The sequence below is a fragment of the Podarcis liolepis genome (assembly GCF_965112155.1).
Source record: "Podarcis liolepis genome assembly, chromosome: 7".
Classification (NCBI taxonomy): domain Eukaryota; kingdom Metazoa; phylum Chordata; class Lepidosauria; order Squamata; family Lacertidae; genus Podarcis; species Podarcis liolepis.
The window spans coordinates 88735917-88759549 of NC_139561.1; the positions used below are offsets into that span (position 1 = coordinate 88735917).

The window sequence follows — 23633 nt, forward strand, 5'->3', positions numbered from 1 at the left end:
TTTCTGCTCCTCATTGTGAGCTACACTTAATCGTTGCTCATCTGGAATCTCTCTTCCACAAGCTCTTCTGTGAGTAAAAAGAGTGGACCAGCCTTGTCCAAGCTGGGGCCCCTCAGATGTTTTAGACTCCCAGTCCTATCAGTGATGGGAGCTGGAGTCCAGAACATCTGGAGGACTCCAGCTTGGATGTATTGTCCCATGCGTTGATCTCTTGGGATTGGGAGGGAGGAGGCAAATTTCAAATGAGTGTCTCAAGAGAGAAAACAGGAAGAAGCTGGGTGACGGTGGAAAGGTGCAGTCTATTTCTGAACCTGGGGACAAGATGGAGCTGCAAGGTGGCAATTTGTGAGATCGCGTTGAGTGTTTTCCCCCATGATGGAAGTCTGTACAGTTCTCAGGTGACCTAGGTGTTGACCAGACATTGGCCTGCTTAAGCTCCAGCAAGGTTGTGGCATCACGTGGCTTTGGATTGCACCCTAGGGACCTCACCTGCCTTCTTGTTGTTTAGTCGTTTAGTCGTGTCCGACTCTCCATGACCCCCTGGACCAGAGCACGCCAGGCCCTCCTGTCTTCCACTGCCTCCCGCAGTTTGGTCAAACTCATGCTGGTAGCTTTGAGAACACTGTCCAAGCATCTCGTCCTCTGTCGTCCCCTTCTCCTTGTGCCCTCCATCTTTCCCAACATCAGGGTCTTTTCCAGGGAGTCTTCTCTTCTCATGAGGTGGCCAAAGTATTGGAGCCTCAGCTTCAGGATCTGTCCTTCCAGTGAGCACTCAGGGCTGATTTCATTCAGAATGGAGAGGTTTGATCTTCTTGCAGTCCATGGGACTCTCAAGAGTCTCCTCCAGCACCAGAATTCAAAAGCATCCATTCTCCGGCGATCAGCCTTCTTTATGGTCCAGCTCTCACTTCCATACATCACTACTGGGAAAACCATAGCTTTAACTATACGGACCTTTGTTGGCAAGGTGATGTCTCTGCCTTACTTGGAAGCAAGTCCCATTTGCTTCCATGGGTGGCATCTCATGTTAGTCCCACTCACAGGAGACTTGTTGAAACTAAGTTTGGTCCATTGGTTTCAATGGGACTTCGTAAGACTCAGTTGCAGACAACCCAGTGCCACTTAACTTCCATACAATGGACATGATCCATCAAAATGTGCAGTGCAATCAACGTCCAGCTCATTTCAGTGGAACGTCTTTCCCAGTTACAGTGTGTAGGACTTAGGAAGCTGCTTTCTATTGGGTAAGGCCACTGTCTCACCTGGTATTGTCTTCACGGATTGGCAGCTGCTCTCTGGGTCTGGGGTTTCAGGCAGAGATCCCTCCTAGCCTTACCTGGAGATTCCTTCTGGGATCAAACCTGGAATTTTCTGCATGGAAGGCAAATGCTATACCACTGGGCTGCAGCCCTAAACCACGACTTCAGCTTTAGTTGTGACGAAGGGCAATGACAGCATCCTCAGTACATTTACTCAGAATTAAGTCTTGAAGAGTTCCATGGGGTTTGAGTAAATCCCCTGTCAACGTGGGTTAGGACTAGGACTTCTTTAAAACGCACAGGACTAAACTTTGTGGTGACTCATTAATGAACAATTGTTTTGCTCACACCGCACAGATGTAGATTTGGGGTTTGCTACCAAATGTAAGGGGACGCGGGTGGCGCTGTGGGTTAAACCACAGAGCCTAAGACTTGCTGATCAGAAGGTCGGCGGTTCGAATCCCCGCGATGGGGTGAGCTCCCGTTCCTTGGTCCCTGCTCCTGCCCACCTAGCAGTTCAAAAGCATGTCAAAGTGCAAGTAGATAAATAGGTAACGCTCCGGCGGGAAGGTAAACAGCGTTTCCGTGCGCTGCTCTGGTTCACCAGAAGTGGCTTAGTCCTGCTGGCCACATGACCCGGAAGCTGAACGCCGGCTCCCTCGGCCAATAAAGCGAGATGAGCGCTGCAACCACGACTGGACCTAATGGTCAGGGGTCCCTTTACCTTTACCTTTTACCAAATGTAAGTAAGTAAGTAAATATTTTTTTATTTATACCCCGCCCTCCCCGGCCATGACCTAACATCAAATATCAAATACATTAAAACACAATCGAACAGTTGATTAAAATACAGCTTAAAAATTAGAATCAGGGTAAAATTAAACAATTGCCCACGAATTACAACCATAGGGTTCAGGAACCTCAAATATTCACCAGGGCCAGCTATCCATGTTGGTCCCACATGAGCCAATAAAACGGCCAAAGAGGTAACTTACAGGGTCCCATAGATGGGGGGGGGGGTCAAACTGGGCCTGGACCGAAGGCCAGGAGGAACAGCTCTGTCTTGCAGGCCCTGTGGAAAGATGTCAAGTCCCGCAGGGCCCTGGTCTCCTGTGATAGAGTGTTCCTCCAGGCTGGGGCCAAAGCCATTGCAGATCTGCAGCCAATCCCAGCTCCCTGTATAGGGCATAACTTTATTGTAAACATACTGCATTTTTTTAAAAAAGTTTGTGCTTAAAATACAACACACAATGTAGCCCATGGAGCATTCTCGTCCCATGCATGTTTATATAGATGTAAGTCCCACTGATTTCGATGGGACCTTGTCTAGGATTTGGGGTGGGGGGAGTGTCAGAAGATCTCTTCTCATGACCAAATTTCTCACAGCTAACATCTTTGCCCCTGCGGGGAGACTTATGGGCTGGCGTATCAGGGCTGTGTCTTCTCGCTCCCACACCCCAGCCAATTGACAGCTCTGTCCTTAGGAGGAGAAAGGTGTAGGGTTTTTTTTGAGGGGGAAAGGCTGGTGTGGAAGAGAAGAATTACCCCTTTCTAAGCCCCCCTCCCTTTGCCCATCGAAAAAAAAAGCAATTCAGATCCTCCCACCCTCTTCAGCTTCTCAGCAACCCGATTATTGGGAAATGTAATATTTCTGCATGGTTGGGTTTTTTTTATATAGAGCGAATGGTTAAATATTTGCTGTGTTGAATAATTATATAAATATCTCTTTTCAAGTGTAAAGGAAATTACATTTTAAGAAGACAAGCTTAAGGGGAAGGACACTGAGAACCGAATTCTTGCACTTTTGTATGGAAAGCTCAGGTCGATCCACACAACCCCAAATAAAACCAGTGTTTCTTTTCCTGTTGTCGTTGTTTAGTCGTTTAGTCGTGTCCGACTCTTCATGACCCCCTGGACCAGAGCACGCCAGGCATTCCTGTCTTCCACTGCCTCCCGCAGTTTGGTCAAACTCAAGCTGATAGCTTCGAGAACACTGTCCAACCATCTCGTCCTCTGTCGTCCCCTTCTCCTTGTGCCCTCCATCTTTCCCAACATCAGGGTCTTTTCCAGGGAGTCTTCTCTTCTCATGAGTTGGCCAAAGTCTTGGAGCCTCAGCTTCAGGATCTGTCCTTCCAGTGAGCACTCAGGGCTGGTTTCCTTCAGAATGGATCGGTTTGATCTTCTTGCAGTCCATGGGACTCTCAAGAGTCTCCTCCAGCACCAGAATTCAAAACCAATAATTCAAAATTCTCTTCCTAGCTGTGGGTTATCAGCCAGAGTATTTGGGAATCGGATTCTGAAGACGGCACAATAACGTCAGAAGAACCTTGTAGGCCTGAGGTCTGGCTAGGCCGCATCCTGTTCACATGGGGGTCAACCAGATGTCCCAATGGGAAGCCCCACAATCTGAACACAAGAGCACTCACAGCACTTGTGATTCCTAGCGACTGGTCCTCATTTTCACGAAAAACTGCCCTTTGGCGTACATTCTGCTCCCTTGCCAGTTCTTTTTTTTTTTATATATAAAATTTTTATTGGTTTTACAGATTTTTTAAACACAAACAAACACATAAAAAACCAACAAACACGTATAATTTCATAACATTTTTTCATAAACTTCTTTTCCGGGACTCCCCCATACCCCCCCTTTCTGCATCCCAATGTCCAAAGTATTTTTTAGCAACTTCTAAATAAACCTTTCCAACCTCTGTCATCTTAGTTATCTCTATAATCTGACCTTATATCACTGTATCCCTTTGTTCCTGAAAACCACAACACTCTAACATTCATCAAGTTTATAATAGTCCTTAAGATAACTTTTGAATTTTCTCCATTCTTCTTCCGTCTCTTTTCCTTGGTCACGGATTCTGCCTGTCATCTCGGCCAGCGTCATGTAGTCCATCACTTTCATCTGCCATTCTTCCAGAGTGGGTAGATCTTGTGTCTTCCAATACTTTGCGATGAGTATTCTTGCTGCTGTTGTGGCATACATAAAGAAAGTTCTATCCTTCTTTGACACCAATTGGCCGACAATGCCCAAGAGAAAGGCCTCTGGTTTTTTATAGAAAGTACTTTTAAGTACCTTTTTCATTTCATTATAGATCAATTCCCAGAAAGCCTTAATCTTTGGGCATGTCCACCAAAGGTGATAGAAGGTACCTTCAGTCTCCTTACATTTCCAACATTTGTTATCGGGCAAGTGATAAATTTTTGCCAGCTTGACTGGGGTCATGTACCACCTGTAAACCATTTTCATAATGTTTTCCGCTCCCTTGCCAGTTCTAGCCCAGGACAGAAATCACTGTAGAATCTGGTTCCTAAATCAAAAGTCCTCTGCCCCCTCCCCAGCAAGGTTGGGAAATGCAGAAACTGGTTTAAAAGTGTCACTGGGGGTGGGGGGAGCAACTGGCCTAAGAGGAATGTGATGGATTTCCCTTCCTTTCGTCTTCGACTTGCGCTGTGCGGTTTGAAGCTTTCCAGTCGTCTTAGAGCAAGTATATTTTTTTTCCACCCTGCGAGACATAAAAGTTATTTGCCCCCCTCCCGCCGCCATGCCCAGCCCTGCAACACCCTACCCCCAGATCCCTACTTCCAGCTGGCAATGGTTTAAATTTGCAATTTTTTCTCCCCCTCTTGGAATTTGCAGCGGGGCAGAGAGGGAGAGAGGAGATGAAATGTTGCAGGATTTTGCCTCCCCATCTTTCTTGGGGGGTAGCGGGGGATTTGTTTTGCTTTGCGTACGAGATCTAAAAGTTCCGTGGAGACGCTCACTTAACAGCTACACCGTGCTGGGCCTCAGCTACAAATATTTGTGTAACATATGGTGCGTGAACTTGTATAATGTATGGCTGGGAACACTCTGTCTTGCTAGCTATCCGTCCAAATCTAGGGGGGAAATGTGTGTGCTGGGGGGGGGGGGGAAGCAGCCGAAGGATGGCCGTTACTGGTTTGCAGTTGACATTGCTCATAAGACATAAATCACAGAACAGGATGGAAGTGAGCTCCCCTCCGAACCCCCAAATGAGCTCTTTGAAATAACTGTGATCCTAGCAGAAACGGTTTCTTAGAGCCACATACTGCCTCCCCCCCTCCTTTGAACGACTTCTCTCTCGTTTTTTCAGAATTTGCTCTTCTTCTAGAACATTACTTGGCACGTAGACCAAGATTCCAAATCGCATTTTTTTGCATGGATTTTAAGTATTGTGGAATTGGGTTTTGTTTCTTGCACACACACACACACACGGTCCTTGCTGTTTTTATTCACTGGGTGGGGAGTTCCCTTCACACATGCAAGGTGGATATCTCGAGGATGCCACACTGTGCTGACTTTGAGGTGTGAACATGCCGTGTCATATGCCGTATCCCAGACAGGACTTCTGCAGCCTTCACACTGCTTGATACACACACACACACACACACACACACACACACACACACACTGTTTGATGGAGTCTGTCAGTTTACAAACTCGGCTTACAGGTCTCCAGCGCTGGTGGGCCAAGGCAGGGTCAGGGGATGTAAGAGACGACAAACAGATCCATAATACGGGCAGACACGATTCGTGATTATAGTTTTCTGGGTTCCCACGTGTCTTCTACTGAACGAGAGCTTGCCTACAGAGCCTCTCACAGCCAAGGCTGGGTCCTGGGGCCCATATGTGAAGTTGAGATGGGGGAAAAGTGGGTCTCAGGGCATATGAAGATGATTTTTTATTTTTTATTGTTTCCAACCGTCTCTCCAATAATTTTTTGTTTCAACAGGCCTTCCCGGATGGGCAAATGGGTCTTTACCACAAATGTCCACTTGTTAAGATTTTAGTCTTGCGTTAAATATATGGGCAGAGTGTAAAAAATAAAATTGTTGCTGTTATTATTGTTGTTTTTCTGTTTTTGTCTTATATGGCTGGAGATGCTGGTTTAGAAGGCAGTTAATAAATCAGTGACGATGGCAGCAATATGGGTTTTCAGGTTATGGGTTGTATCCAATGTCAAGTCTTATTCAGAATAATCCACTGAAATTGGGCAGCATGACTAAGGCCCATTATTTTCAATAAGTCTACTCTGAGTAGACCTTGGGTGGAGACAACCCTATGACCCCCAGGCAGCATTCCCACCACTGCCTTGCCGAGGAAAGTAAATAATGAGAACCAATGCAACTCCCCCCCCCCCCCAATTTTCCATGAATTTTAATGTACAGTAATTTGTTTTTCCCTTTCAAATGGCCTCAAACACGAAGGGCCCTTTTGCCTCACTTTATGCTGGCAGCGTGGCTAGTCAGGAAATGAGGGGAAAGCACCAGGCTTTGTAAGAAGAGCTTATACTCCGAGCCTCCGACTCCTTTCCAAACCTGCTGTGTCCCAGTTTCTGTTCCGAGCTGAAATGTTGGCTGTTCGCTTTGGATCTCCCACTCTGGTAGGCCCTAAACATCTCCTCTTGTGTAACAGGCATCCCTTATTCCCGCTGCTGGCCCTGGTCTTTGAAAAATGTGAGCTGGCAACCTGTTCTCCCAGGGACACTTCTGGCTCCTACCCGGGAGGAGACGTCTGCTCGTCGGATTCCTTCAATGAAGACATTGCCGTCTTTGCCAAACAGGTTGGTTTCTGGAGAACGAGAGGTGATGGAGGGAGGGCAGAGCTGGGGAATGCTGGGCAGTAGGAACGTGCAAATAAATCTTCTCTAAGTTGTTGTTTAGTCATTTAGTCATGTCCGCCTTTTTGTGACCCCCTGGACCAGAGCACGCCAGGCACTCCTGTCTTCCACTGCCTCCCGCAGTTTGGTCAAACTCAAGCTGGTAGCTTCGAGAACATTGTCCAGCCATCTCGTCCTCTGTCATCCCCTTCTCCTTGTGCCCTCCATCTTTCCCAACATCAGGGTCTTTTCCAGGGAGTCTTCTCTTCTCATGAGGTGGCCAAAGTATTGGAGCCTCAGCTTCATGATCTGTCCTTCCAGTGAGCACTCAGGACTGATTTCCCTGAGAATGGATAGGTTTGATCTTCTTGCAGTCCATGGAACTCTCAAGAGTCTCCTCCAGCACCATAATGCAAAAGCATCCATTGTTCGGTGATCAGCCTTCTTTATGCTCCAGCTCTCACTTCCATACATCACTACTGGGAAAACCATAGCTTTAACTATACGGACCTTGGTTGGCAAGGAGATGTCTCTGCTTTTTAAGATGCTGTCTAGGTTTGTCATTGCTTTTCTCCGAAGAAGCAGGCGTCTTTTAATTTTGTGACTGCTGTCAACATGTGCAGTGATCTCTAAGTTACCACTCCTTAAAAATGTTCCTTAGCCAAATTGCCTACTTGTATGTTTTTGTAGAGGGACGCAGATGGCACTGTGGTCTAAACCACAGAGCCTAGGGCTTGCTGATCAGATGGTCGGTGGTTCGAATCCCTGCGACGCAGTGAGCTCCCGTTGCTCGGTCCCTGCTCCTGCCCACCTAGCAGTTCGAAAGCATGCCAAAGCGCAAGTAGATAAATAGGTACCACTCTGGCGGGAAGGTAAATGGCGTTTCTGTGCACTGCTCTGGTTTGCCAGAAGTGGCTTAGTCATGCTGGCCACATGACCCGGAAGCTGTACACCGGCTCCCTCGGCCAATAAAGCGAGATGAGCGCTGCAACCCCAGAGTCGGCCACGACTGGACCTAAAGGTCAGGGGTCCCTTTACCTTTACTCTGTATTTGTAGTCTTTTAAAAAAATAATTCAGAACCAGGTTCTAGAAAAATATTCCTGACTTGGTTGTCCAAAGGCAGCTCTTAACTCGCCAGAGGCAGTGGAGAGTCCTGTGGCTCCTTCAAAACAACTTCTTTATCGAGGCAAAATTTCGAGACTTCATGCATCCAACAAACTGGATTCTGGCCCGTGAAAGCTCAGGCCGCCATAAATTGGTTAGCCATTTCTTATTTTTATTTCATTTAACAAAGAGTTATATACTGTACTTGGCTCAAAGCTGTTTGCACGAAATGGTGTATAACGTTCATTAAGAAAAACAAGCTTTCAAAACAGGAAGCAGGAAAAAATGACCAAATTGCAGAGAAAACCAGTGGTTTAAAAATAAATAAATATGCATAATCAAATCACATGTCTGGGTAGACTTGCCTAAACAAGGAGGAGGTTTTTATTTTTAGCAGGCCAGCTTGGCCAGTGGTCACATTTGATGGGAGTTGTAGTCCCACTGCTAGAGGGAGAGGAAGGTTGAGGAAGGTTCAACCTTCAAGGTTGGTTTACACCGCTGAGAAGCCATCAAACATTAAAAACTTCCCTAAACAGGGCTGCCTTCAGATGTCTTTTAAAGATAGGATAGCTGCTTATTTCCTTCACACCTGAAGGGAGGGCGTTCCACAGGGCAGGCGCCACTACCGAGAAGGCCTTCTGTCTGGTTCCCTGTAACTTGGCTTCTCGCAGGGAGGGAACTGCCAGAAGGCCCTCGGCGCTGGATCTCAGTGTCCGGGCAGAACGATGGGGGTGGAGACGCTTCTTCAGGTAGACAGAGCAGAGCACCTTCCGCTGAAGGCAGATTTTCTGTGCAGTGCAGAAAGTCATGCTGGTCTTTTGCTTAGCTCCATGGCTTAAGGTAAGAGGTGATTTTCATTAGGACCAGGATGCAGGAGAAAAGCGTTACACCCACCCAAACCCATGTGACTGTCCTGATCCTGGCTGGTGGAGTTCCCTTGCCTGCTGTTTCTCCATGAAAAGCAATTGCCCAGCCTCAAGGGACATGCATAGCGCCATACATGTAGTCTGGCCTTAAAAAAAATCCTCTGTAGTCTTTTAATTGTATGGAAATTAGGGACATTTATGTTCTTTTAATCCCACGTTTTTATCGTCCTACTGCCTTTATATCTTTTCCGTTCTGGCAGCCGGGCAGAAGAGGGTGAAGGTCTGGCAAAGCTCGTAGCAGTGTTGGTAGGTTCCCGCAAGGTTTTGCGACGGGGACCTCTTTGACTAAAAGGCCACTGTTGGGATGATTGCTCAGTTAACCAATATGATGAATCAATGGAGGTCAATTTCCCCCTCATTTCGTTGGAAGGTGAACTCAAAAGCCAAGATGTATCAAATGAATAGCCTAGGATGGAAGAAAAAAAGTGTGTGTTTTTTGGGGGGTGGGGGGAGCAAAGCAGGTTGTAAAGTCTGTAACGAGGTCTCTACACTTTAAAAGAAAAAGCTCTCTCAGGAGTAGAGAATACAGAGTGGAAAAACAGCTTGGGGAGGAGGAAAGAGGAGCTTAACCCCTTTCCTCCTTTATTGCAATTAAAGGTAAAGGTAAAGGGACCCCTGACCATTAGGTCCAGTCGTGACCGACTCTGGGGTTGCAGCGCTCATCTCGCTTTACTGGCTGAGGGAGCCGGCATACAGCTTCCGGGTCATGTGGCCAGCATGACTAAGCCGCTTCTGGCGAACCAGAGCAGCGCACAGAAATGCCGTTTACCTTCCCGCTGGAGCGGTACCTATTTATCTATTTGCACTTTGACATGCTTTCGAACTGCTAGGTTGGCAGGAGCAGGGACCAAACAACGGGAGTTCACCCCGTCGCAGGGATTCGAACCGCCGACCTTCTGATCGGCAAGTCCTAGGCTCTGTGGTTTAACCCACAGCACCACCCGCGTCCCTCTACTTACATCACAGGAGCCTACAAAACACTGTTGCTGTATTTTAGGTTTTATTTTATTTTATGTTTATCTTATATTTTGGAAATGTGCATCCAGTTTTTTTTTCCCTTTAAATTTTTTGGGGGCCCCCAAGAGAGTGGGGCCCTAAGCTATAGCTTGCTTAGCTTATACGTAAATCCAGCACTGTTTGCGTCCAGCACGTGTTATCCCACCCTTTCCAGTACATCTCCTACTTGCCCTACACTCCTCTGTAGTGTTGCTTTCATTATAGGTGGGCTTCCACCACACAGTGGCAAGTTCAGGAGGCACAATCAGCGCTGATTTGGCACCCTTGATTTGGCACAAACCCACTTGCCCCCTCCCAAATGAGACTTTCTAGCGCAAGGAATAAGCTTAGGCAGCGGGCACTGGAAACGGTGGGATTCAAGTTGCAAGAAAGGGAGATTCTGGCTTAACATCAGGAAGTACCGTATTTTTTGCTCTATAAGACTCACCTTTTCCCTCCTAAAAAGCAAGGGGAAATGTTTGTGCATCTTATGGAGCGAATGCAGGCTGTGCAGCTATCCCAGAAGCCAGAACAGCAAGAGGGAACGCTGCTTTCACTGCACAGCGATCCCTCTTGCTATTCTGGCTTCTGAGATTCAGAATATTTTTTTTCTTGTTTTCCTCCTCCAAAAACTAGGTGCGTCTTGTGGTCTGGTGCGTCTTATAGAGCGGAAAATACGGTACTTTCTGACAGTAAGAACTGTTTGACCAAGGGATGGAAGGTAGTTGACTCTCCTTTCTTGGATGTTTTTAAGCAGAGGTTGGAGGGGCATCTGTCAAGAATGCTATGGTTGATATTCCTCCATTGAAGGGGTTTGGACTAGATGATTCTTGAGGTCCCTTCCAACTCTATTATTCTATGTTAACGTCATCTAACCGCCCCTGCAAGCAAATCGGAACGAATGCTTGACAAACAGGGTGTCCAGAAGCTCTTAAAAACAAGCGAGTTTGTCGCACGAGTGGTCCTAATGAACTTTAGCTGTGTGACCTGAGTTTTATGATGTTAGGAAGAAGAAGAAGAAGAAGAGGAATTTGGATTTGATATTCCGCTTTATCACTACCCTAGGGAGTCTCAAAGCGGCTCACAATCTCCTTTCCCTTCCTCCCCCACAACAAACACTCTGTGAGGTGAGTGGGGCTGAGAGACTTCAGAGAAGTGTGACTGGCCCAAGGTCACCCAGCAGCTGCATGTGGAGGAGCGGGGAAGCGAACCCGGTTCACCAGATTACGAGTCTACCGCTCTTAACCACTACACCACACTGGCTCTCTTAAGCAGCATATAGAGCCAGTTGAAGTAAAATAAACTGTGGAACCTGAATTTGCCACTGTGTGATGGAATCCCAGTCTGGCAGTGCCCCCAATGGGGAGAAAAACCTTTGGGGAAAATGGTGGGGGCAGTGCAGGCAAGCAAACTGATGCAGAGAAACGGCGAGCCAAGAAATGGTTAAGAAACTGGTCTTTCTCAGTTCTAACCCCCCCCTTCTTTTTTAAAAAGGCATAAGGCATTGTTATATGTGTTAGCAATGTGCTGTTTGTCCTTGAGACGCAGCTGGGAATTAGGAAATTCCTTTTACTGGGATTTTAGCTGCTCCCCCCCCCCACCCTCGTATCTTTTCAGCCAGTTGCCAGAACAACAAAAGGGGAAATGGAGGAGTCCTCCTCACTCGCCGTCATAAAATAAAATAATAAAACGGTACCCCCCAAAGTCAGCCTTTGCCAAGCTGCTGCCCTCCAGATGCCTGGGAATGACTGGGAATGATGGGATTTGTAGTCCAAACACATCTGGAAGGCACTAGCAAGGCAAACTTTGCCTTAGGTGAGTAAACAACTTTTGCTCCAACCCCAGACCTGCCCAAACTGGACTTCACACACACACACACACACACACACACACACACACACACACACCCCTATTGCAGCTGCCTCTGGATCTCCTCTTAAAGGACCCACCCGGGTACCAGAATTTTTGATTCTCCAAGTTGGCGGAGCCCTGTCCCAGAACAGAGAGGACGAGGCCAGACGCCTGGGTCTGTTTAGTGCCCTGAAACTATTTACTGCCGCGATTTCTCTCTCGTGTCTCTCTCGTTTCTTAAATGAGACATGTGGAGGGGGTGGGAACTACACTTTTGCATTTTGATACAGGGAGGGGAAATGTTGAGGAATTTTAAAAGCACAGGGGGCTCCTGGGGTGGGGGTAGGGGTGGGGTGGAGAGAGGGAGGTTGCAAACTCTTGAAAGTGAAATATATGTTCTCCTGCCAGCTGCTGCTCTCGGGGGACGAGAGTCACATTTTTTTGCCGTTTCTTTACAGTTTCTGGGAAATGAGAGAAACAGATTTTTCAGTGATGCGCATCGATTCCTTACATTTCTCTCTATCATGTTTTCTCCCCCTGTACTAACGCTCCTTCTGTTTTCTTCTCTCCCCCCCCTTCCCATCCCGAAATGCCCATTTTTTAGGTTAGGACAGAAAAACCTTTATTTTCTTCCAATCCTGAGCTGGATAACTTGGTAAGGACGCTTCTTACTTTTCTCGTTTTAAGTTTTTAAACTGCATTTCCTCTGTCCGTCTGCCAGCCTTGTCTACTGCGCATAGGAGCAACGAGGTATTTTCTCACATTCACTTTTAGTAATCACTTCTCCACACACACACACATTTCCATTCAGAGAAAGTGTAGTGTAGTGGCTAGAGTATTGGTCCATGATCCGGGAGACCAAGGTTCAAGGTCCTTGGGTGAGTCATGGCCGCTCAGCCTTATCCTACTTCACAAGATTGTTGTGGGGATTAAACGAGGAGGGGAAGAAGCAGGTAAACCCCTCAAGCGCCTTGGAGGAAAAGCTGTTATGGAAAGCCGATGAATCAATTAATAAATCAATTAATATGTGTGCACCATCCAGATGTTGTTGCACTCCAGCTCCCAGCAGCCTCACCCACCCATAGCTGTCAACGTTTCCCTTTTTTAAAGGGAAATTCCCTTACAGTGGTACCTCAGGTTAAGTACTTAATTCGTTCTGGAGGTCCGTACTTAACCTGAAACTGTTCTTAACCTGAAGCACCACTTTAGCTAATGGGGCCTCCTGCTGCTGCTGCGCCACCAGAGCACGATTTCTGTTCTCATCCTGAAGCAAAGTTCTTAACCTGAAGCACTGTTTCTGGGTTAGCGGAGTCTGTAACTTGACGTGTATGTAACCTGAGGTACCACTGTATTCCGAGTAGGATTCCTCGCAAGAAAAGGGAAATGTTGACAGCTATGCACCCACCATGGTCAGGGATGATGGGAGTTGTAGTCCCGCAACCCATGAAGGATGATGGGAGTACAGTGGTGCCTCGCAAGACGAAAAGAATCCGTTCTGTGATTGTCTTCGTCTAGCGGTTTTTGGGTCTTGTGAAGCAAGCCCATTGACGGATTAGAGGATTAGAGCTATTAGCGCTATTAGCGGCTTTTAGCGGCTTATCAGCTTATCGGATCAGCTGATAAGCGGCTTAGCGGCTTAGAAAAAGGGGGGGAAGGAAAAAAAAACCCACAGGAACTCGCAAGACATTTTCGTCCTGGGAAGCAAGCCCATAGGAAATTCGTTTTGCGAAGCACCTCCAAAACGGAAAACTCTTTCGTCTAGCGAGTTTTCCGTCTTGCGAGGCATTCGTCTTGCGGGGCACCACTGTACACATGAAGGGTGTCCGCCCATCTTAGACCCACACCATCATTCCTTCACAGCTTTACACAAGTGGCAGCCAGCAGAGACAAATCTGGATTCTGAATAACTGGCCTGCCAATGATTCCACCAGTGATCCTCACTGCCTGCTAGCCAACTGGACACAACTTCGGTCCTTCCCGTTGAGGGTGAAGCAGAGACCAGCTGCTCAGCAAAACCAAGCAAATAAAATCCCTGGCTCTAGATTTGCTGCAGCCGTCGGTCTGCTAGGAAGTCTTAGGCAAGCCGCTGCCTCTCAGCCTTAACTAGCGTAGCCACGTGTCCTACAGGATCAGGCCAAAGGGAGCCCATCCAGTCCGGTGTCTTGTTCTTGCTGTGGTCACCCAGATGCCTGTGCAAGGAGGACCCCAGCACAAGAGCCATCTACCCAGCAACTGGTATTCAGAAGTACAGTGGTACCTCAGGTTACATACGCTTCAGGTTACATATGCTTCAGGTTACAGACTCCGCTAACCCAGAAATATTAAAGGTAAAGGTACCCCTGACCATTAGGTCCAGTCGTGGCCGACTCTGGGGTTGCGGTGCTCATCTCGCTTTATTGGCCAAGGGAGGCGGCGTACGGTCACGTGGCCAGCGGCGTACGGTCACGTGGCCAGCATGACTAAGCCGCTTCTGGCGAACCAGAGCAGTGCACGGAAACGCCGTTTACCTTCCCGCCGGAGTGGTACCTATTTATCTACTTGTGCTTTGACGTGCTTTCGAACTGCTAGGTTGGCAGGAGCAGGGACCGAGCAATGGCAGCTCACCCCGTCACGGGGATTTGAACCACCGACCTTCTGATTGGCAAGTCCTAGGCTCAGTGGTTTAACCCACAGCACCGCCTGCATCCCATTAACTCAGAAATATTACCTTGGGTTAAGAACTTTGCTTCAGGATGAGAACAGAAACCGTGCTCCCAGTGGCGTAGCGTGGGTTGTCAGCACCCAGGGCAAGGCAAGTAATTTGCGCACCCTAACCCTAACCCCCAGATGTTGCGCCCGGTGCGGCCGGGCCCCCCTGCACCCCCCACGCTACGCCACTGCGTGCTCCTGCGGCACGGCGGCCCCATTAGCTAAAGTGGTGCTTCAGGTTAAGAACAGTTTCAGGTTAAGAACGGACCCCCGGAACAAATTAAGTACTTAACCCGTGGTACCACTTTATAGCTTTCTGGCTTTATCCTCCTTTACAAAGGAGAATCTCTATTTGAAAGGCTGTCTGGTCCAAGCCCAGTTTAGAGAGAAATAATTCTAAGAAGGAAGAGGCCTTGAAGCTGCCTGCCAGCAGTTAGCAACACCTGGCCAGCAGACTGAGCAGGCCCACAGCTCACCTGGTCACAGTCTTCCTCACTCTGGTGAGATGCTTTCATTTCATTTTTGCCCAGGTTTCCACCAAATTGCTCAAGGTGGCTTACGTGGTTCTCTTCCTCCTCGTTTTATCCTCTCAACAACATTGTGAGGTAGGCTAGGATGAGAGACAGTGACTGGCCCAAGGCCACCCAGTGAATTTCACAGCTGAGCAGGGATTTGAACCCTGCTCTTCCAGGTCCTCACCTACTATTCTAACCACAACATTATAGTTATTGCTCATAAAATAGGTATCTCCATATCAATCGACAGTTGCCGAATTTATTTCCGCCTTCCCCTTTTTTGTGGCGCATCTCCTCCTTTCTGGCGACACAAACGTGGCCTTCCTGATATCTGCACCCGGGTTCCCAGAAGGATGTGTTTGCCACAGCAGATGAGATGGGCGACGCTTTCCCAAGGATTGACTGTACAGTGGTACCTCGGGTTAAGTACTTAATTTGTTCCGGAGGTCCGTTCTTAACCTGAAACTGGTCTTAACCTGAAGCACCACTTTAGCTAATGGGGCCTCCTGCTGCCGCCGTGCCGCCAGAGCACGATTTCTGTTCTCATCCTGAAGCAAAGTTCTTAACCCGAGGTAATATTTCTGGGTTAGCGGAGTCTGTAACCTGAAGCGTATGTAACCCGAGGTACCACTGTACTGCCTTTAAATGGGTTAACTCTGAACATGGATTTAAGAAGTCATTTGCCTCAGTCCATGCATGTTTTCTTCAGAAGGAAGCCAGGATCTTCAGTGAGACTTACTCTGTGTACTTTATGTACATAATAAACTAGGGCACCAGCGGCACCCCTTGCTTGAGATACAGTAATCCCACAACTTACACGAGCGTTATGTTCCGGGGATCATGCCTAAAGTCAAAATTGTGCATCGTCAGAGCACATTGGGTTCAATGGCGGGTGGGATTGCCAGAATATTTTCTCATGGATACCCACTGGCATTCTAATTTTAAAATATATTTTTAAATGATAGCAAGAACAACAACAACAACAACAACAACAACTATTATTATTATTATTATTATTATTTATACCCCGCCCTCCTCAGCCAAGACCGGGCTCAGGGCGGCTAACAACCAATAATAAAAACAAGTTGATTGAAATACAACTTAAAAAACAAGATTAAAATACAACATCAAAACATTAAAATGCAGCCTCATCGCAGGAGGAGAAAGGGAAAAAGAAAGAGGGGGAGGGAGTCAAATTGATTCCAAGCCAAAGGCCAGGCGGAACAACTCTGTCTTGCAGGCCCTGCAGAAAGAAATCAGATCCTGCAGGGCCCTGGTCTCAAGAGACAGAGCGTTCCACCAGGCCGGGGCCAGTGTTGAACAGGCCCTGTCTCTGGTTGAGGCTAACTTCCGTAGGGCCCGGGACCTCTAGGGTGTTTCTATTTATGGACCTTAAGGTCCTCCGTGGGGCATATTGGGAGAGGCGGCCCCATAGGTACGAGGGTCCTAGGCCGTGAAAGCTGAATGTACACACAGGGCCATATTACCCATAGGCACTAGGGGTGCGGGGCACCTGGGCAAGTTCGGGGGTGACCGAGCCAATGAGATGCTGAGGCGGCCGGCCGGCTCCGCCCTCCTGCGCACCTGGGACTGGGCAACCTGGGGAGGGAGGCGCCGGGTGGATTTTTGCACCCTGGTGTTGCATATGCTTAAGACAGCCCTGTGTGCACAAGATACACCAAAGTTGAGGGTTTAGTGTATCTGATTTGGCCACAGTGACACAGGCCCAAGTTACATCCCACTGGAATGACTGTAACATGCTCTATATGGGGCTGCCTTTGAAAAATGCTCAGAAACCTCAACTGGCTCAAAGAACGGCTGCCAGATTGTTGACCAGGGAGCAGAAGACTCCTTTGGTGGAACAGCGCCGCCAGCTACCGGTCTGTTTCCAGGCACAGTTCAAAGTGCTGGTTATGATCTATAAAGCCCTACAGCATGTTGGCCCAAGCTCTCTGAAAGACCGTATTCTCTCATATGAACGTGCCTGGGTTTTGAGATCTTCAGGGGAAGCCCTTCTCTCCACCCTGCCATCCTCACAGGAAGGCTTGGGGGACACATGGGACAGGGCCTCCTCAGTGGCTGCTCCCAGACTTTGGAGTTATCTCCCTAAATAAGTTCGCCTGGCTCCCTCCTTGTCATTCCGCTGGCAGGTGAAGACCTTTTTGCTCCAACAAGCTTTTGGGAATTGACTGCTTTTAGTTAACGGACTGGTGGCATGCTTTTTTCATTGTAAATATTGGTGTATTTATAAACATATTTTATATATGCATATAGTTTTAATCCTATCAATGTTTAATTGCTTTTTAATGGTGGATTATTCTATGTTTTCAGCAGTTCTTGATTTTATCTGTAAGCCGCCTTGACTCCTGTCAGGGAAAACAGCAGGCTGAAACAACAACAATATCACAGAAAAGTAATGCAGTCACCAATCTTTAGCAACGACTTATTTTTCTCTCTCTTTATAATTGCAGATGATCCAAGCTATTCAAGTTCTGAGATTCCACCTTCTGGAATTAGAAAAGGTACAGATGTTTGCTTTGCTTTGCAATTTCTTTTATCCTTTTCCCACCCGCAAACCCTACACACCCCCCCCCAAAAAACACCCCCAGTCTTAGCAATTTGGAAGTTAGGCAGAAGGACATGATTGATCCCTGCTTTATTAGAGGCATCCCTGATTGGGAAAGAGCTGTGGTTTCCTACAATAACTGCTGAAACCAAATGTTGGGCCAAATCAAGTTTACTGAGAAGACAAGTTGTGGTCAGTATGTGTTCCCTGCTGCGGCTAGTTTAGAATCCTGCACTGAAGAAAGTTGGATTTTGAAACCTGCATGAATTAGGTAGATTGAACCATTATTATTTTTTACATGCGTTCTGGGACTTCTGTATAAATCATGTGGTGCATGCTCTAGTTATCTCCCGCTTGGACTACTGCAATGCACTCTACGTGGGGCTACCTTTGAAGGTGACCCGGAAATTGCAATTAATCCAGAATGCGGCAGCTAGACTGGTGACTGGGGGCGGCCGCTGGGACCATATAACACCAGTCCTGGGTGATCTGCATTGGCTCCCAGTACATTTCTGAGCACAATTCAAAGTATTGGTGCTGACCTTTAAAGCCCTAAACGGCTTCGGTCCTGTATACCTGAAGGAGCGTCTCCACCCCCATCGTTCTTCCCGGACACTGAGGTCCAGCGCTGAGGGCCTTCTGTCGGTTCCCTCATTGCGAGAAGTGAGGTAACAGGGAACCAGACAGAGGGCCTTCTCGGTAGTGGCACCCGCCCTGTGGAACGCCCTCCCAGCAGATGTGAAGGAAATAAGCAGCTATCCTATCTTTAAAAGACATCTGAAGGCAGCCCTGTTCAGGGAAGTTTTTTATATTTAATGCTGTATTGTTTTTAACATTTGATTGGGAGCCACCCAGAGTGGCTGGGGAGACTCAGCCAGATGGGCGGGGTATAAATAATAAATTATTATTATTATTATTATTATTATTATTATTATTATTATTATTCTGACATGTTTGCCATTTCACATGGCTTGTTTTGGTTCTGCTGATATCCTGCCCCAACCCTTTAGAAAACTATAACTGAGGCCCACCTCTTGGTACCTGAGACTTCAGGCATTGCCCACACACCTTTAGGCTCATCATGAGGGACAGAAACTTGTCTTTATAAAAGGAAAGTTGATGGTGGGGAGGGGGAGTTGAGGTCCCCCACAGCAGAATTCTCAGCCTCATAGTGCAATATCTCACATATTTCTTCTGTGCTTCTGCAAAACTAGTTTTCACATAGCTCGAAGTAAAGCCTGAGGTGGTCCCTGGGAAAAATGAAAGGGTGAAAAATCCCACTATCTCAAAGTATAAGATTCTTTTTTTAAAAAAAACACCAAATCAAAATCCAAGTTATCCTCCAGCAAAAAGAAAAAAGTTTGCAAATAATTTCCCTTTCTCACAAGCGTCAGCAACAGCTGTCTCCAATTTTGAAGTATTTCCTCATATGGGAGTGAGAGGGGGAGAAGTTTTAAAAATAGACTCAGAGTCCAGTTCTCCATTATGCTTTTAACGGCACCAGAACTCATCGGTTTTCAGATAAATGCTAATCTAGCGATGCCCCCCACCCAGTCATACTGATGGCTAAAGAATATAGAAACAACGTCTCTCTGTGTATATCTTGTAGGTTTTGTGGCTCGATCCACAAATCTCCTGGCCACCACAACGCTCAGGTTTTCATCCCACAGCCGCCCATTTCTGAGTTAGGCATACCGTATTTTTCGCCCCATAGGATGCATTTTCCCCCTCCAAAAATGAAGGGGAAATGTGTGTGCGTCCTATGGGGCGAATGCAGGCTTTCGCTGAAGCCTGGAGAGCGAGAGGCATCGGTGCGCACCGACCCCTCTCGCTCTCCAGGCTTCAGGAAGCTATCCGCAAGCCTTGCAATCCCGGTGGGAGTTCCCGCGGGCTCACAAGGCTTGCGGGCAGCAGCCTGCAGCCCCCGCGAGTGTCTGCAAGCCTTGTGCGCCCAGCAGGAGGTCCCACCGAGCGTGTGAGGCTTGGGGCGGCAGCCTGTCGCCTGAAGCATGGGGAGCCCTCCGGAGGGTGCCCTGTGCTTCGGGCAGGTGTGCGCAAGGCTTGGGGCGGCAGCCGCGGTGGGGGGGGATAAATATTTTTTATTCATTCCCCCCCCCAAAAAAATGAGGTGAGTCCTATGGGCCGGTGCGCCCTATAGGACGAAAAATACAGTATATGCCCAGGACAGGTTGCGAGACTTCAGATCTGAGCTATGGAGCCACTATATTTAGCAAAGCCACTCTGGCCTTGTCAATGGAAGCCACTTCAGTTTAGTGGCTCCGGTTTCGCAAACCTCATCCCAGGGCTGCAGCTGAGCTGAGAGGAGCTGGCCTGCTGGCTGGCTGGGTCGCCACGAGGCACTTTGCCACGCAGCTCAGCTCCTTCGCAGCTCCCCTTTTGCTTTGATCTCGCGCCTTCCAGCTCCACGTTGACAGCTTCAATTGTTCTAGGCAAACGTAACTGAAGGCGAAGCTGCAGAAAGGCATCCAGCGAGATCACACTGGGAGCTGAAGGAAGGAGGGTGTTGGCAGAGTCATCTTTCTGCCCGCTGCTGCCCATCACCTTTGGCCCGGCCAACATGGTGCCCTGTAAATATTTTGGGCTACAGCTAGAGTGCGCCAGGTTGGCATAGCCTGACAAGACAGAAGTACTGTTTTGGGGGGACAGGAGGCGGGCAGGTGTGGAGGATTCCCTGGTCCTGAATGGGGTAACTGTGCCCCTGAAGGACCAGGTGCGCAGCCTAGGAGTCATTCTGGACTCACAGCTGTCCATGGAGGTGCAGGTCAATTCTGTGTCCAGGGCGGCTGTCTACCAGCTCCACCTGGTACGCAGGATGAGACCCTATATGTCTCGCCAGAGTGGTGCATGCTCTGCTTATCTCCCGCTTGGACTACTGCAATGCGCTCTACATGGGGCTACCTTTGAAGGTGACCCGGAAACTGCAATTAATCCAGAATGCGTCAGCTAGACTGGTGACTGGGAGTGGCTGCCGGGACCACATAACACCGGTTCTGAGAGATCTGCATTGGCTTCCAGTACGTTTCTGATCACAATTCAAAGTGTTGGTGCTGACCTTGAAAGCCCTAAATGGCCTCGTTCCTATATACCTAAAGGAGCGTCTCCACCCCCATTGTTCAGCCCAGACACTGAGATCCAGCACCGAGAGCCTTCAGGCGGTGCCCTCATTGCGAGAAGTGAAGTTACAGGGAACCAGGCAGAGGGCCTTCTTGGTAGTGGCGCCCGCACTGTGGAACGCCCTCCCTTCAGATGTGAAGGAAATAAGTAGCTATCTTATCTTTAAAAAAACATCTGAAGGCTGCCCTGTTTTGGGAAGTTTTTAATATTTAATGTTGTATTGTTTTTAACACTTGATTAGATGCCGCCCAGAGTGGCTGGGAAAACTCAGCCAGATGGGCGAGGTATAAATATTATTATTATTATTATTATTATTATTATTATTATTATTATTATTATTATTATTATTTTATTATTATTATTATTATTATTATTATTATTATTATTATTATTATTATTTTATTATTATTATTATTATTATTATTATTATTATTATTATTATTATTATAGCCTGTCTATATATCCTGGCGAGGTCTGGCCCAGAAATAAGTGTATGGGGTCCATGTTGCTTATGCGTTTAACTTCAGAAGAAGCTGGGTTCATCAGAGGTTGTTGCCTAGCAACCGCTCCACCTTGGACCAGTGTCTTGGGCCTCCTGCGTTCAGAAATTTGGATATGGGTGGTTGATGTCACAGTACTTAAATTCACAGGCTGTGTGTCAGCCCAGTTAGAATTTCATCCTACGGATCACGGGCAAGTGTAAGCCAGTGTGATTATTTGACTGAAGTTAGCCGTGCCTATTAATTTCAGTGGGTCTACTCTGAGCAGGACTAACATTGAATGCAACCTTTTGGGTCCTCCCTGCAAGAGACAGGCATTGCTCCTTGGCTTAGGGTCACGTCCAAACTGGGGACCGCTGTTTGTTTTGCTCTAACAAACCACGGTCAGTGAGCCAAGGACAAACCTTGGCTACAGATCAGAGTTCCTTGGAAGGGAAACAAACCACAATCCCTGATTTGGATGTGATGCTAAGATAGGGATCGTGGCTTGTGTCTCTCCAGCGCTAGCAGAAGGGCAGGCAGAAAAAACACAACCGGATTGTGATTGGTAAGCTTACTGTGACTTGACAGGGCCTTTTCGGTGATGGTTTCCGGGTGTGGAACACCTTTCCTGGCAAGGTACACCTGTCTCCCTCACTGTTGAGAAAGTTAGAAATATTCCTGTTTACCCAAGCAGCTGATGGCTGATAGACACAGGCCGTAGCAACCATGAAATCAATACCTGAGGGTGTGTCGTTGCTTTATTTTTTATTACAGTGGTGCCTCGCAAGACGAAATTAATTTGTTCCGCAAATTTTTTCATCTAGCGAATTTTTCATCTTGCAAAGCACGGTTTCCCATAGGAATGCATTGAAAATCAATTAATGCGTTCCTATGGTCAAAAAAAGTCCAAACAAAGCCAAATTTGGTACAACAAGAGTTTATTAAGTGCTCTTTAAAGTCACACATACTGTAAAGAGCATTTCAAAATTCAAACCCAGATTTTTTTAAAAAAAACAGCAGAGTGGCCCAATGGTCACAGAAAATCATAAAAATGCAGGGGGGGGGGGAACCACAAGCTTCCAGATTCTTGCAAACCCCTCCCCAACTGTTCCCCCAGCCACCCAGCACACAGAAATTCAAATCCAGATTTTTTTTAAAAAAACAGCAGAGTGGCCCAATGGTCACAAAAAATCATAAAAATGCAGAAAAAACCCCACAAGCTTCCAGATTCTTGCAAACCCCTTCCCAACACCGAGTCCTTGAATTCCAAACACCCCGACCCAAAATCCAACCCCCCCAAAAAAGTTTTAAAAGCTTAACTTACCAAATGGCTGCAAAAGAAGTTTTGGAAAAGCTTCAAAAATCACCAAAGTCTTTAAAAACCTCAAAAAAGGCTACTATGTACACTGCGTTCTATGAGTTGATCCTCGAAGTCAAGTCGCAACTGTATTAACGGTGTTAAGAAAAAGGAAACAAACTTGCAAGACGTTTTCGTTTTGCGAAGCACCTCCAAAACGGAAAACCCTTTCGTCTAGCGAGTTTTCCATCTTGCGAGGCATTCGTCTTGCGGGGCACCACTGTATGTTCTAAATGTTTTATTTTTATTGCACCATTTTAACGTTTGGATGCTCGCTGCTCTGCGCTCCTGTGGGAGGAAGCTCAGGATAGGAATTCCATGAACAAAACCAATAGATAATAAATAAATGTGGCCCCAGAAAGCTAGCAAGTCAGGGGGACAGATGGACTAGACTACAACCCTTCTCCCTGACGTGACCAACTTCCATGTGAAACCTGAATATTTATCTTTAAGAAAACAGAACAATCCTTTCACCTGGAAATCTAACACATCAGGGACATGTCTCCTCCCTGACACCCTAGCTTTCGAGACACAGGCTGCCCACCTCTTTGAGTTATTTGGGGGGCCCTGGAAAAGAGTGGGTGTCAAGTCTACCCCTCTTTAACCAGCCCAAACCCACATGTGAAAACCCCACTGCTTGCCTCTACAGGTGGGGCATGTGGTTGTGTGTGTGTGTGTGTGTGTGTGTGTGTGGAAATAAAGGCACGCTCTTTGCTAGGGTAATGAGCTCGTTAGCCACGCAGTAAAACTCAGAGTTTGTAACCTGATAAATCCCTTGTTCATGTAATTAACCCTTTGATTCACGCAGAGGGCACCTGCTGGGAAGCGGCGGACTCTAAAAGCTGGGGTTTAATTCTTTGTCCTGGGGAAAGGGGTGTTTCTGAGTTCAGAAGAGGGAGAAGGGGGTCGGTGGTGCTCTGCTGGATCAGAGACAAGGCTGTGGGGAGGCAGCCCCATTCAGCCACCACTGAAGTCTCTTAGGTCTGTGACATGCTAACATTAAGGGGGTCCCAAAAATTTACTAGGCAGTTACCAGATTCAGACATGCTTAGTTTCAGCAAGGTGCTGGCTTCACGTACCTTCAGAATAAGCCCTGTCCGGCGGCCTGTTTGTTAAAAACAAAAGC

General features: G+C 47.4%; 1 protein-coding gene and 1 long non-coding RNA gene across 2 annotated transcripts in view; one reads left to right on the forward strand and one right to left on the reverse strand.

Moving 5' to 3' along the window:
• MEIS3 (Meis homeobox 3) overlaps nt 1-23633 on the forward strand; it is a 79216-nt gene that overhangs the window by 9710 nt on the left and 45873 nt on the right. The window contains exons 3-5 of the mRNA XM_083515944.1: nt 6703-6850; nt 12369-12419; nt 17439-17489. Of these exons, the coding sequence (XP_083372070.1) occupies nt 6703-6850; nt 12369-12419; nt 17439-17489 (250 nt within the window). The remainder of the gene's footprint in view (nt 1-6702; nt 6851-12368; nt 12420-17438; nt 17490-23633) is intronic.
• LOC310712760 overlaps nt 3966-23633 on the reverse strand; it is a 63741-nt gene continuing 44073 nt past the window's right edge. The window contains exon 3 of the long non-coding RNA XR_014528992.1: nt 3966-4036. This is a non-coding gene — a long non-coding RNA (uncharacterized lncRNA). The remainder of the gene's footprint in view (nt 4037-23633) is intronic.